At 47.6% G+C, this 13,846-nt stretch overlaps 1 protein-coding gene across 1 annotated transcript in view; it reads left to right on the forward strand.

Annotated features, from left to right (window-relative positions):
- The first annotated feature begins 12,733 nt into the window (after positions 1–12,733).
- The window catches only part of ace (angiotensin I converting enzyme (peptidyl-dipeptidase A) 1), a 97,281-nt gene continuing 96,168 nt past the window's right edge, over positions 12,734–13,846 (forward strand). Inside the window, 1 exon segment of the mRNA XM_055657075.1 lies at positions 12,734–13,281. Coding sequence (XP_055513050.1) covers positions 12,964–13,281 — 318 coding nt within the window. The 5' untranslated portion in view covers positions 12,734–12,963.

Consider the following 13,846-nt stretch of genomic DNA (forward strand, 5'->3'; position numbering starts at 1 on the left):
ACATGGCACAGAACTTCCTGAATCCTGACATTCCATATTGAACACATTCCACAGCCAAATCTAAGGATGGTGGCAACCTAGAATATATTTTATGAAGCAAGATCTGGAAAATTGTCTGGAAATCGACATCAGGTGAGTTACATGTTGTTATATTCCGATGGCAGAATGAATGACAACTTACACGCAGGTTGCCTGGATCATGAGAGGCAGGTTTATTACCCAACATTCCCTGCTTACATATAACATCAACTCATTAACATATATGCATGGTACACAAAAATGCTGGATAAACTCAGCGGGTGCAGCAGCATCTATGGAGCGAAGGAAATAGGCAACGTTTCGGGCCAAAACCCTTCTTCAGACTGAAGAAGGGTTTCGGCCCAAAATGTTGCCTATTTCCTTGTATCCATAGATGCTGCTGCACCCGCTGAGTTTATCCAGCATTTTAGTGTACCTTCGCTTTTCCAGCATCTGCAGTTCCTTCTTAAACATATATGCATGAATACATTACACTGTTCTCCCTTTTTTAAAGTATTAAATTAAGTACACAGTTACAATTTTGTTTTTGTGATACTTGATTTAAACCAGTATTCATGAAATCTTAAATGATAAACATAATACATTTATTTTACATATCAAACATTTTCATTCTATTTATACAGTGAGTTACTTAATTTACAAACCTAATCTGACTTAAGATCTTTGCTGACTACTGGTTTACGAATCCTGCCTGATCGTCTAACAGTAACAGGTGTAACAGGTTTATGTGTTGATTCAACTGATGGCTTGTTAGGCTCTATTTTAGTACCCCGACTATGACCAGAGGAACCTGTTCCTTTGGCTGAACTGACTGAACTTCGTGTTTCAATCACAGTGGTCTCTTCCAACTCACTTTCAGATAAAAACTCAGGGATTAGGACTTCATGCTCAGTTTTTGGTTCATCTTTGGCTGAAATCATTTGATCAACGTGAATACTTTTGATCCTATCTCCAACTTCAACTAAGTATCTTTTTGTTCCACACACTTCCACTATTTTCCCAACATCCCATTTGTCTCGACTGGACTTGTTGAGAGGACTGAGAACACAAACCTGCTCATCTGGCTTGAAGTACCTCTCCTTTAGGTCGGTGGGAGCGCTGCGAGCTGGAAGCCCTGCCAGCAGCGTGTTAGTTTTTTCAACTTTTTATGTTTTTTAGTGTGTCTTTAATGTTTCTCTGTGTGTCTTGTGTGGGGGGTGGTGTGGGGGGGTGAGGGGGAAACCGCTTTGGTCGCGTCCTCCATGGAGAGGCAACTTTTTCCATGTCGCCTCCCCCGTGGCTTAACATCGAGGATCGGTGCGGCCTTTCCCGGAGAAGCGCCCGGGGCTTCAGCTGCGGGTGCAGTGAGGACTCTTTCATCGTGAAGCGGGCAAGCCCTCGCCGGGGGCCGCATGAAAGGAGCGCTCCGTTCGCTGGCCCGCGGCAGCCTGAAGCCGCGGTCAGCGGAGCTCCAGCTGGCGCTGCGTCCGGAGTCTGGGATCTCTCAATGGAGACCCCGGAGGAGAAGAGTTCCGACCGCCAGTCCGCGGCCAACTTCTACCGGGGAATTACCATCCGGAGCAGGGTCCCTCGCCGGGGATCCCTGGAGAGGAGCTCCGTCCGCCGGCCCAGCGGTCTGCGGTGCTTCTGGTTGCGGTGCGGCGGGGACTTTAGATCTTCGACCGCTGGCCTGCGGCCTACACCATCTTGAAGCCGCGGTCTCCGGTGGGGAAGCACCGTTTCAGGACTTACCTGGACTTACCTTGTCTGCACATCTGGACACCCGCAGCGGCGACTGCAGAGGGTTGTGGTCCTTGACCCCATATGCTTAACCTCAATCCATTTGGAATGACTATTCACTAGTACCAGAAAGTGATCATTACCCTATCAACAAAAATCTCCATGAACTCTCTGAAAAGGTCTATTTGGCCATGACCAGTGTTGCAGCGGTGTTTTTGGTGGTTTACTCTGGCAATTTTGACAGACACTACATTTGCTCCTCAGCATACATACTCGATGTCAATGTTAACACCAGGCCAATACACAAAACTTCTGGCAATTGACTTCATGCTTACTATGCCAGGATGTTCGGCATGAAGTTCATTCATAATTTTGTTTCTCAAAGACTCTGGTACAACCACTCTGTAACCCCACTTAGTGCATCCCTGCTCACATGATAATTCATGGTGTTGATTATGGAAATGCTTCAGAACTGAGTTTAATCCACTATCTATTTCAGTCCAAACATTCAATGTCTGTTCATAGACCCACTTTAGCACAGTGTCTTTCTCTGTTTCTGCTGCAATTTCTGTTGCAGTCACCGGAAAGTCTTCATCTACAACTTGCAGTGTGTAGTCTGAGTTCTCACTTCCCACGCCAGAGGTCTCATGGGGCAACCGGGACAACGTATCTGCAACAGCGTTGCACTTGAAGTTTCAGTACTCAACCTTGTAGTCATACTGGGACAGCAAAATTGCCCAGCGCTGCATCCTCGATGCCGCCATGAAAAGTATAGCTGACTTGGGACCAAGTATCACTAGTAGTGGCTTGTGATCAGTCACTAGGGTGAATGGTCTGCCGAGAAGAAACTGATAGAATTTCTTGATTCCGAATACGATGCTGAGTGCTTCCTTTTCTATCTGCGTTCACTCGGTGATAGGGTGCGGGATGCAAAAGCATTAGGCTTTTCCTGTCCATCATTCATTACATGGGAGATCACTGCACCTACACCATAGCTTGAAGCATCACAAGCAAGTTTCATCTCGTGTGTCGTATCGTAGTGAACAAGGAGATTGTCACTTGTCAAGTTTTCCTTGCAGATGTTATATGCACGTTGCTGTTCCTTTCCCCACGTCCACTTCACATCTTTTTTGTAGCAGATGATGTTGTGGCTTTAGCACAGTTGCTAAATCTGGAAGGAATCGTGCATAGAACTGCACCATCCGAAGGAATGATCGTAGCTCTGACACATTGTTGTGTTTTGGAGCATTCACTATTTCTTCAACTTTCGCCTTCACAGGGCGAAGTCTGTTGGCATCTACTTTGAGTCCAAGGTAGGCCACCTCTGACTGCGCAAATGCTCATTTACTTTGTCGCAGTTTGACATTGTGGCAGTTCAGTCGTGTGAGAACTTGCTCGAGGATTTCCAGATGTTCTACCATGTCCTCTGTGAATATCAGTAGGTCATCCTGGTTGCACACACAGCGGTAGAGTTGCTGCCTTACAGCGAATGCAATGCTGGAGACCCGCGTTCGATCCCGACTACGGGTTCTGTCTGTATAGAGTCTGTATAGAGTCTATAGAGTCCCCATGACATGCGTGGGTTTTCTCCGAGATCTTTGCTTTCCTCCAAAACCCCAAAGACTTACAGGTTTGTAGGTTGATTGGCTTGGTAAATGTAAAAATTATCCCTAGTGGGTATAGGATAGTCTTCCTAGCAAAAGGATTTGAGTCTAGGAGCAGGAAGGTTCTACTGCAGTTGTACAGGGTCTTGGTGAGACCACACCTGGAGTATTGCGTACATTTTGGTCTCCTAATCTGAGGAAAGACATTCTTGCCATAGAGGGAGTACAGAGAAGGTTCACCAGACTGATTCCTGGGATGTCAGGACTTTCATATGAAGAAAGACTGGATAGACTCGGCTTGTACTCACTAGAATTTAGAAGATTGAGGAGGGATCTTATAGAAACTTACAAAATTCTTAAGGGGTTGGACAGGCTAGATGCAGGAAGATTGTTCCCGATGTTGGGGAAGTCCAGAACAAGGGGTCACAGTTTAAGGATAAGGGGGAAATCTTTTAGGACCGAGATGAGAAAAACTTTTTTCACACAGAGAGTGGTGAATCTGTGGAATTCTCTGCCACAGAAGGTAGTTGAGGCCAGTTCATTGGCTATATTTAAGAGAGAGTTAGATGTGGCCATTGTGGCTAAAGGGATCAGGGGGTATGGAGAGAAGGCAGGTACAGGATACTGAGTTGGATGATCAGCCATGATCATATTGAAAGGCTCGAAGGGCTGAATGGTCTACTCCTGCACCTATTTTCTATGTTTCTATGTTTCTATTGGTGCTCAGAGAAAGGAGAGTGACAACTACCCAGGGCTAGATGGATTACATTGCAAAACATTCAGGTTTGTGGGTTAATTGGCTCCAGCAAAAATATAAATTGTCCCAAGTGCAAAGGTTAGTGTTAGTGTACGGGGATCGCTGGTTGGCACAGACACGGTGGGCCGAAGGGCCTGTTTCCGTGCTGTATCTCTAAACTAAACTAAAAATCTGAGGGGAGGGGGCACCAGGAAAAGTTACTCGTGCTGCAGGCTGGATCCTGTACAAATAGCCGGGCTGGGCCGGGCCTCCCAGGATGAAGGTGGGAACAGATGTAATGGAGTAGTGGGGAGAACATGGATCTCTTTGTGTTCCAGCCTGGTCTCAGTTGGCAATACATTCCCCTCAGTCAGAAGGCTTAACTCCAGAGGTCTGAGCTCAAGGTGTAGTTTGACCTCAGCACGCTATTGAACATTGTGTTTTTCCTGGTCACATTTATCAAGGACCCCACCTACCATTCATGTTGGGCAGGAAAGATGCAAGGCTGGTGAAGAATCTTGTAGTATTGTAGAATCTGGCAGTAGACAAAAATGCTGTAGAAACTCAGCGGGTGAGGTAGCATCTATGGAGCGAAGGAATAGGTGACGTTGCAGATCAAGACCCTTCTTCAGACTGATGTGGGAGTGGGGGCGGGAAGAAGAAAGGAAGAGGCAGAGACAGTAAGCTGTGGGAGAGCTGGGAAGGGGAGGGGAAGGAGGGAGAAAGCAAGGACTAACTGAAATTGAAGTTCAATGTTCATACCACTGGGATGTAAACTACCCGAGCGAAATATGGGGTGCTGCTCTTCCAATTTGCAGTGGGACTCACTCTGGCCATGGAAGAGGCCCAGGACAGAAAGGTCAGATTTGGAATGGGAAGGGGAGGTGAAGTGCTGAGCCACCGGGAGACCAGGTTGGTTAATGCGAACTGTGCGAAGGTGTTGGGATAAGCGATCGCCAAGCCTGCGCTGGTCTCACCGATGTACAGCAGTTGACACCTAGAGCAGCAGATGCAACAGATAGTAGTATTAACAGATTGACAGATAGTAGAATTGTAGTATTGGCAACCTCATTCAATTGGTGATTACCTTTAACAAAACACATTATTGACTGTGAAACATGTGGGGGCATTGAGCCTTTCTATCCTTTTCTTGCATGGAACAAGCATCACTGCTGCTGAGCACATTAACCAGCTGTACCTGGTGGCTAGGGAGATCATTAACTAGCCAGGTCAAGTGGTTGGCAGCTCATTAATCAGCTGGATCAAATGGTCTGACATTAAATGCCAGGTCTCAGTGCCAGATTCCACCTGGGATAATGGAGTGCTGGTATTAAGTCTTTCATGTGCTGGAATCAGATGCCAACACTATAAACAGAACCTCACGGCCTTTTGTCCCCGCTTGCATGTTTATTCTATTTGTTTGCAAATGTAAAATTTAGCCTTTACTAACAAATGGCCAAGCAACAAAAGGTTAAGAGAGCAGCCTGGTGTTAATGATGCTGGCCGATGCTGGGCAGTGCCTTGGTGCCACTGGGGTTGAGCCACCTCTGCCCTGGTTGCAGATGCCATTGGGTTGCAGTGGGCCAGACCCTGCAGTCAGCAACTATCTGCCCTCGGACACTGAGTCTGACCATTACGGGGAGAAGGCGTCTAATGATTTCAGCTTCTGAAAGTTTTTTTGATTTGTGCAGTGGACAAAAAGTGCCTCTCAGAGGAATTGGATGAAGACGATTGACAAAAACACTTTGACAAGGATATGATGGAGGAAAGGAGTTGGGCAATGAGGCAACTTAAACTCGTGACTATCCGTCTAACTTCAGTTTAGTTTATTGTCACGTGTACCAAGGTACAGTGAAAAGCTTTTGTTGCGTGCCAACCAGTCAGCGGAAAGACAATACATAATTACAATCGAGCTATTTACAGTGCGTCAATACGTGATGAGGGAATAACGTTCAGTGCAAGATAAAGTCTCTCTGCAAGGCATTAATTTCTAGTAAGCCTGAGGCAGGCTATCACGCAGCGAGCTGCAATCTTCAGGACTGCATTGCTATCGAAGGCAGTGAATACTTTTTTTAGTTTAGTTTAGAGATACAGCGCGGAAACAGTGACCCACTGGCTCCGCGCCGACCAGCGATCCCTGCATATTAACACTATCCTATACCCACTAGGGACAATTTTTACATTTACCAAGCCAATCAACCTACAAACCTGTACGTCTTTGCGGTATTGGAGGAAAGCGAAGATCTCGGAGAAAACCCACGCAGGTCATGGGGAGAATCTACAGACTCTGTACAGACCGTAGTTGGGATCGAACCCAGGTCTCCGGCGCTGCATTCACTGTAAGGCAGCAACTCTACCGCTGCGCCACCGTGATACTGATCCAATGGGAACCTGCAAAAGCAAATTGGATGAGCAAAACACTAAATGCTGGAGTAACGCTGCGGGTCAGGCAGCATATCTGGAGGACGTGGAGAGGTGATGTTTTGGATCAGGACTCTTCAGACTGATTGTACCCAGGGTAGAAAGCTGGGAAAAAAAGGTTGGGGCAGGAAACTCTTGCTTTTCAACCATTTTTATAGAATTTACAGCTTTCACTCCCCTGAAACAATCACTTCTGAATAAGGGTCCCAACCAAAAATATCAACTGTCCATGTCCTCTAGGGATGCTACCTGATCTGCTGAGTTACTCCAGTATTTTGTGTTTCTCTTAAGATCCTAGCATCTGCAGTTCATTGTGTCTCCAGATTTGATGACTATTGAGAAGGGAGAGGTTACTAGTCTGTGAGAATGGGACTGCCTGGCTAACTTTCCATAGACTCGCCCAGACATAAAGGCCCAATGCTATTTAACTCCATTGTTCCCTGGACCAATTTTAACATTTTTTACTTGGTTTCCAGCAGACTGGGCAAGGGTTAATATGTTCCCTCTGATTACTCCCACCCTGTCCCCTGCTGCTGTTAGCTTGCTCAGTCAGTCAGCAGTGAAGGTGAGTGGGATCTATCTATATGTGCAAATCTAGGTCTGGTTTGCAAGTTTAGGCAGAGGCCTCAGCAGTAGCTGGTGTGCCATCCAGCCCCACGTGCCTGGGTATATGACAGGGCAGAAGTAACCCAGGTGGGGAGCACAAATATAATGATGGGGTTTCCTGGTCAGGCCCCCATGGGCAGTCATAGGCCATACCCTGCAGTGTCAGACCTCACAAGGCCCCATAGACAATGCTGAGCCTCATTCTGCGCCTCTAGCCTCACACCAGCCCCACACAGGGTGCTGGGCCTCATCCTGCAGCATCCAACCTCCCCCAAGCCCCACAGACAACCTCCGACCTCACCGTGTGGCCTCCAGCCTCTTGGAGAAGCCTTGAGACTCCTGTGCTTTGGGCTTCCACACAGTCTGCTATCATCCCCCACACCAATGAGTCCAGGCCTTGTCCTCTTGTGGGTGAACTCCCAGCCCCTTCATCCTCCCTCCCAGCGCCTGCTAGTGGTGATAGATTTGGCTAGGAAGAGGCTTGTGTGTGGCAAAGAACACCAGTGTATGAGGTAGGCCTAGTCCCAGTCCAACCCAGACATACCCGCTACCCTACCTGCTTCAGCCTCTCCTGCTGCTATAACCTCCTGCCCTCAAGGAACTGGATTACCAACATTTACCAGTGACTTAAAGCTTGAAAGGGAGCCAGTCTAATATATTTCCCAGTTCTTCGCACATGCCAGCACTTCTCGTACTTGGAACATTTGCATCGCTATTCTTGTACTTGGTACAGCAGCAAAAGAGAAGGAAAAGAAATATAAAGAGAGAGCCAAAAATAGAAAGGTGCTGAAGGTACTCATGGGGCCAGGCAGCAGCTCTGGAGGGAAATAGACAGTCAACTCATTGGGTCGAGGCCAGATGAAGGCTTAACTATCCGTTCTCTCCCCTGCCTTACTCCCTAAATTCTTCCTAAACACCCCTCTCTTTTTCTATCGCACTCCCAGCATTTGCAGTCTCTTGTCTCTCCAATATAAAGAGACACTCAACTAAAGTCACAGAAAGAAAACAGATGATCTGAAGAGCCCAAGCTGAGATTTAACCATGTTGCTCTCCTCTGGCTGAGCAGAATGGGGACCTGCACTCTGCCTGCTTCTGAATGGTCTGAACACATTGGCACAATGTAGGTATGTTACAATACTTACCTTCACGGTGCTGCAGTTCTGCCACTGCCGTGTGCATGAATTTGGCGCCTTTGAACACATTTGGGGGTTGGGGGGGCTGGATTACAATGCCGTTTTCCCCCCTGCCTGTGTCTGAGATATATTTTCTCTGGGCTGCTAGCTGATGCTGAAAAATTGTTCCGACTTGCGTTCTCGGAAGTTTAAAAAAAAAAATCGCGGGACAAATTTACGCTGGAGTAAAGCCTTCTAACGGCGTCAACGCCGTAACTGCATAGTTCTGCCATCTGGCCGTGTGCATGACTTTGGCGCCTTTGATGGGTGGGGGGGGGGGGGGGGGGGGCTGGGATTAAAATGCCGTTTTCCCTCCTGCCTGTCTGAGATATATTTTCTTGGGCTGCTAGCTGATGCTGAAAAATTGTTCCGACTTGCGTTCTCGGAAGTTTAAAAAAAAAATCGCGGGACAGTTTAATCGCTGGAGTAAAATAAAAAAGCGACTTCTAACGGCGTCAACGCCGATAACGGGACGGATCTCACATAGGGGACAAAACATAAGGTAATTCGTTTATCAATCTAAATTACTAAATCTCTGTTCTTGACAGGTTTTGTCGATCTGTGCTGCGATTTCCGAGAGAACGCCGCCCCCTACTCCCGTCCCTCCCCCTCTCTCCCCCCTCTCCCCCGCCCCCCCCCCCCCCTCCCCCCCCCCCCCCCCCCCCCCCCCCCCCCCCCCCCCCCCCTCCCCGCCCCCCCCCCCCCCCATTCTGCAAGCGTTGTAGAACCCCCCCCCCCCCCCACCCCTCCCCCCCCCCCCCCCTCCACTCCCCCCCCTTCCCCCTCCCCCCCCCCCCTCTCCTCCCCCTCCCTCTGCTCCTTCTCCTCCCTCTCCCCCCCCTCTTCTCCCCCCTCTCCCCCCCTCTCCTCCCCCTCCTCTCCCCCCCCTCTCTCCTCCCCTCTCCCCCCCTCTCCCCCCCCCCCCCCCCCCCCCCCTCCCCCCCCCCCCCCCCCCCCCCCCCCCCCCCCCCCCCCCTCCCCCCCCCTCCTCTCCCCCCCTCTCCCTCCCCCCCCCCCCTCTCCTCCCCCTCTCCTCTGCCCCCCATTTAGTGCCACACCCCTGACACCAATAACTTGCAGAATGTGTCCCATCCCTACATTCCCTGCATATTCACACGCCTATCCAAAACCCTCTTAAATACCACTATCCAATCTGTCTCCACCACCACCCTGGGCATGTTCCAAGCACCCACTACTTGCCCCTCCTTTTGTCATTTCATTCTATTTCTTTACCCCATCCCTGGTTAACTGCCAGTTCTGTACAGTAATTCCCACTTTGACAACTTTGGAACTATTTAATCACAGATAATCCATCTGTTCTTTTCACTCCACCCTGCAAACAAGACAAGCTTGTTTTTTCACATTCTAATGAATGGGTTATTCACCAAATTGCCAACTCTCCTTCTCTCCCCTTGGCTGCTGTCTGACCAGCAGAGTGTTTGCAGGATTTTCAGTTTTTTTTGTGTTGGATTTTCATTTTCTATTATGCTATATGTTATAATCCATACTTTCCCCTCACCTGAGTCCTCCCCTCTAATCCACACAAATTAATTTAGTGCCACATCCCTGACACCAATAACTCATCTGACTCACTTCACTTGGCTTCAGCCCGATTTATGTCAAGCCCATCACTTTTGGAAACTTTCCCAATTCGGGTGCCAACTCCTCATGAATTCCTTCACTCCATAGATGCTGCTGCACCCGCTGAGTTTCTCCAGCAATTTTGTGTACCCTCATGAATTGAAGCCCATTTCTCCAAATGTGCGCTGTTTCAGTGAATTGATAAGCAAACTCCCCGCGGACAAGGGGTCACAGCTTAAGGATAAGGGGGAAATCCTTTAAAACCGAGATGAGAAGAACTTTTTTTCACACAGAGAGGTGGCTTTAATGGCCGCGGGACATCCCATCGCCAGGTGAATCTCTGGAACTCTCTGCCACAGAGGGTAGTTTTAGGCCAGTTCATTGGCTATATTAAAGAGGGAGTTAGATGTGGCCCTTGTGGCTAAGGGGATCAGGGGGTATGGAGAGAAGGCAGGTACGGGATACTGAGTTGGATGATCAGCCATGATCATATTGAATGGCGGTGCAGGCTCGAAGGGCCGAAGATGCCGCTGCCTACTCCTGCACCCTAATTTCTATGTTGTTTCAGTGTTTCTAAAAAAAGTTCATTAATTTTGAGCGCTTTATCATGGACGTGCTTATGAAATTTACATCCTCATTCTGGCACTATTTGCTTGATAATCTGATATCTCGGTTAGGAGAAATACAGATTTGATAAGAATTGTAAGCAGTTGGCGCAAAGATGCGTTTGACGTTTTATCACTGTAAAATTAAAAAGACAATGTTAGGTATGTGATAATTAGCATATGTAATTAGTATGTGTGATGTCTTGTGATGTCTTGTGCAAGTACGCATGTGTGGGGAGACTCAAGGTGGCGTCCTGGAATAAAGTAGTTTGTTATGCCCCTGTCCCACTTAGGAACCCTGAACGGAAACCTCTGGAGACTTTGCGCCCCACTCAAGGTTTCCGTGCGGTTCCCGGAGGTTGCAGGTAGTGGGAGCAGATAGGGAGACTGACAAAAACCTCCGGGAACCTCCGGGAACCGCACGGAAACCTTGGGTGGGGCGCAAAGTCTCCAGAGGTTTCTGTTCAGATTTCCTAAGTGGGACAGGGGCATAAGATTACTCCCGTGTTTGAGCCTTATTGAAGTATGTTCTAAGCATCCAAATACACAACAGACAAGTTCATAGAAATTTACATTTCATTTGGTTTGATCGACCTGGCCTCAAATTAGCATATAAGTGCTTATGCATCATGCTGCTAATAAACATCAATCTAATACATTATTCATAGCGAGGATGCCTTACTGCTTGTAAAAAAATGTGGTGATGCAATTATCTCTTGGGCAAACTAATATGGGCATTGTCTAAATGTCTTACAAAGAATGTACCGAGGATTGGTCAAGGCAGTGGAGCTGTGTGCGTCCTCGTTCAGAAGAATCAGCTGTGATCTCACTGCAAGCCATAAAATCCTAGTTGGGCTTTAGTAGAGTAGATTGACTGATGATATTTCCTTTGGCTGGGGTGGCTAGAACCTTTGGTCACAGTCTCAGATTAAAGCACTGGGCATCCAGGAGAGAGAGATGAAAAGTTATTTCTGCACCTAAAATGTACTCAAGACAGGGGTTAACATGATTTTGGATATGAAGAGAAGTAGGATTCATGCATGAAAGTGGTGCTGAGGTGAAAGATCAGCCATGATCTTGTTGAATGGCAGAATAGTCCATGGCTGTTTCCATTTAATATGGCACTATGTTTGTGATTGGCTTTGGCAATTGCCCAGGGTAACCTAGAAAATCATCCTAGTGCATGCAAATGAGATTGCTGTAGATGGTCAAGAGGGTTAACATAGACATGATGGACTGAAGGGCCTGTTTCTGTACTGGACAATTCTAGGATTCTACAATTCTGAAATTGCTGTGACAACTCTGTGATACTTTTAACTGAAAATGTAACTGTCCAGCATTGACTTTGTCACCAAACCACAACAGGTTTGAGGTCTGAAAGGACATGCTAGCACTTATTACCTATCCCTAATTACCCTTGAGATGGTTGTGGTGAAGCAGTCTTGTCGAGTTGCTGCTGTCCTGCCAGTGAAGATACTCCCATGGTGCTGTTGGGGTGGTGTTATAGGAATTAAACCCGACCACACAAAAGGAAGAGTGAGGTTCACAAAGGGGAAATTGTTGGTCCCACTCCAGAGTTCCACCGTGCTCAGACTATGGAAGCAGCATCTCCCAGTTACATGCAGCAACTTGTTCCGCCACATAGACCAAACATGAGCCCAGTCACCTATTTCTGAACTGCTACTGTTCTGTGATTCGATGGTAATTACAGAATGTTCTGTTATGATAAGATGTAAATCCTACTGAATAAATTCTACTGAAGCGTAAACAATCGCACAAACCAGTTGAGCTGTGCCTTGGCTGCAAAATACTGTGTGATGCTTTGGAATTCTGTAAGAATCCTCCTGCGCATGAATTTGAAAGTGAACATTCACATACTGCAAAGGAAATAATATCTACTGCTGTCTGGCTTTAGTCAGTGCGCAGGGTGATGGATTTGACCACTGCCTCAGTGCCAAACTTCAAGGCACCAACATGGCGAAGGTATGTGTACATGTTAATAAAAATAAATCCATGCTGCTTGACAGAGGCCAACGAGCAGAGAGCGAGTTTCTGCCTGGGCTTATTTTTGTGCTGCTGTTTGCCATTAACATGAATTGACGTAATGTAAGGCTGCAGGCTGCTCAAAGAATGAAGGAATATAGTGGTCACAGATTCTGACCGAGCCCATCTATCCGTGTGAATGTCTGTGTGTGTGTGAGAAAGAGAGAGAGAGAGTGCAACAGAGAGAGAGAGAGAATGGCAGTGTAGGATTCCTTCTGCTGCCATTCAGAGGAGGCGTTAGATTGAACAAGACTCCACTCCTGTAGTAAGGACCAACCCCCGTACAGCAGAAGCAATTGCGCTTGCAGATGTGAAGATATTTGGGTTTTGACAGCTAATGACTGAGGGAGGAGCCCTTGACAGGGAGTGTTGTACAACACTAATTAAGGAAGGCTTTTATTATTTTGAACAGTCCGAACGGGAACAGCTCTCAGTTAATGTTTTATCAGCAATACGAGATTGGGAAGACTGGGCTGGACATAATTGTATTTATAGAGGCTGGTGCAGGAAGAAGTGCCGGCAGGCATCACAACATGCTCACCACCATGCCGCTGCTCCTTGGATTGTTCAGCCTCCTTGGCAGCACTTGTGCCCTGGATAATGCTTTCATGCCTGCCAACTACTCTATAGATGAAACCGGGGCAGGTAGGTTTGTGGAAGATCATAACAACACTGCAGAAGACATCTTCTTCGTGAGTGTTTCGGCCAGCTGGAACTACAACACCAACCTAACCAAGTACAACCAGCAGAAACAGGTACTATTTTTCAGCTCTTCCTATTGCTATCCTGCAGCTGCTTCGTGTTCACAGATGGGGGTGCGGGGGCTTGTAGCCTGGTCGGGACCCTCAAACGCAGCGGTAGAGCTGCTGCCTTACAGCGCCAGAGACCTGGGTTCGTTCCTCACTGTGGGTGCTGTCTGTATGGAGTTTGTATATCCTCCTTGTAACCACATGGGTTTTCTCCGAGTGCTCCAGTTTCCTCCCTCATCCCAAAGACATACAGGTTTGTAGGTTGTTAGGCTTGGAATAATTGAAAATTTGTCCCTAGTGCATGTAGGATAGTATTAGTGTTGCGAGGATCGCTGGTCGGCACGGACTCGGTGGGCCGAAGGGCCTGTTTCCACACTGTATCTCCAAACTAAACTCACTCTTCACACAGCAGCAATGCATGAAGTAAAGGCTACACACTCTGTACCTCACAACAGATTACAGAGCCACAGAACTTGGTCATTGCAATTGCAGCTTTCATTTTAAATAAGCAGAACCCTCGACTGCATCTGATTTAGGATTGAAATTCGGGCAGGTCATATTTCCGGCTATT

The sequence above is a fragment of the Leucoraja erinacea genome, chromosome 27, assembly GCF_028641065.1.
Source record: "Leucoraja erinacea ecotype New England chromosome 27, Leri_hhj_1, whole genome shotgun sequence".
In the NCBI taxonomy this organism is placed as follows: Eukaryota; Metazoa; Chordata; class Chondrichthyes; order Rajiformes; family Rajidae; genus Leucoraja; species Leucoraja erinaceus.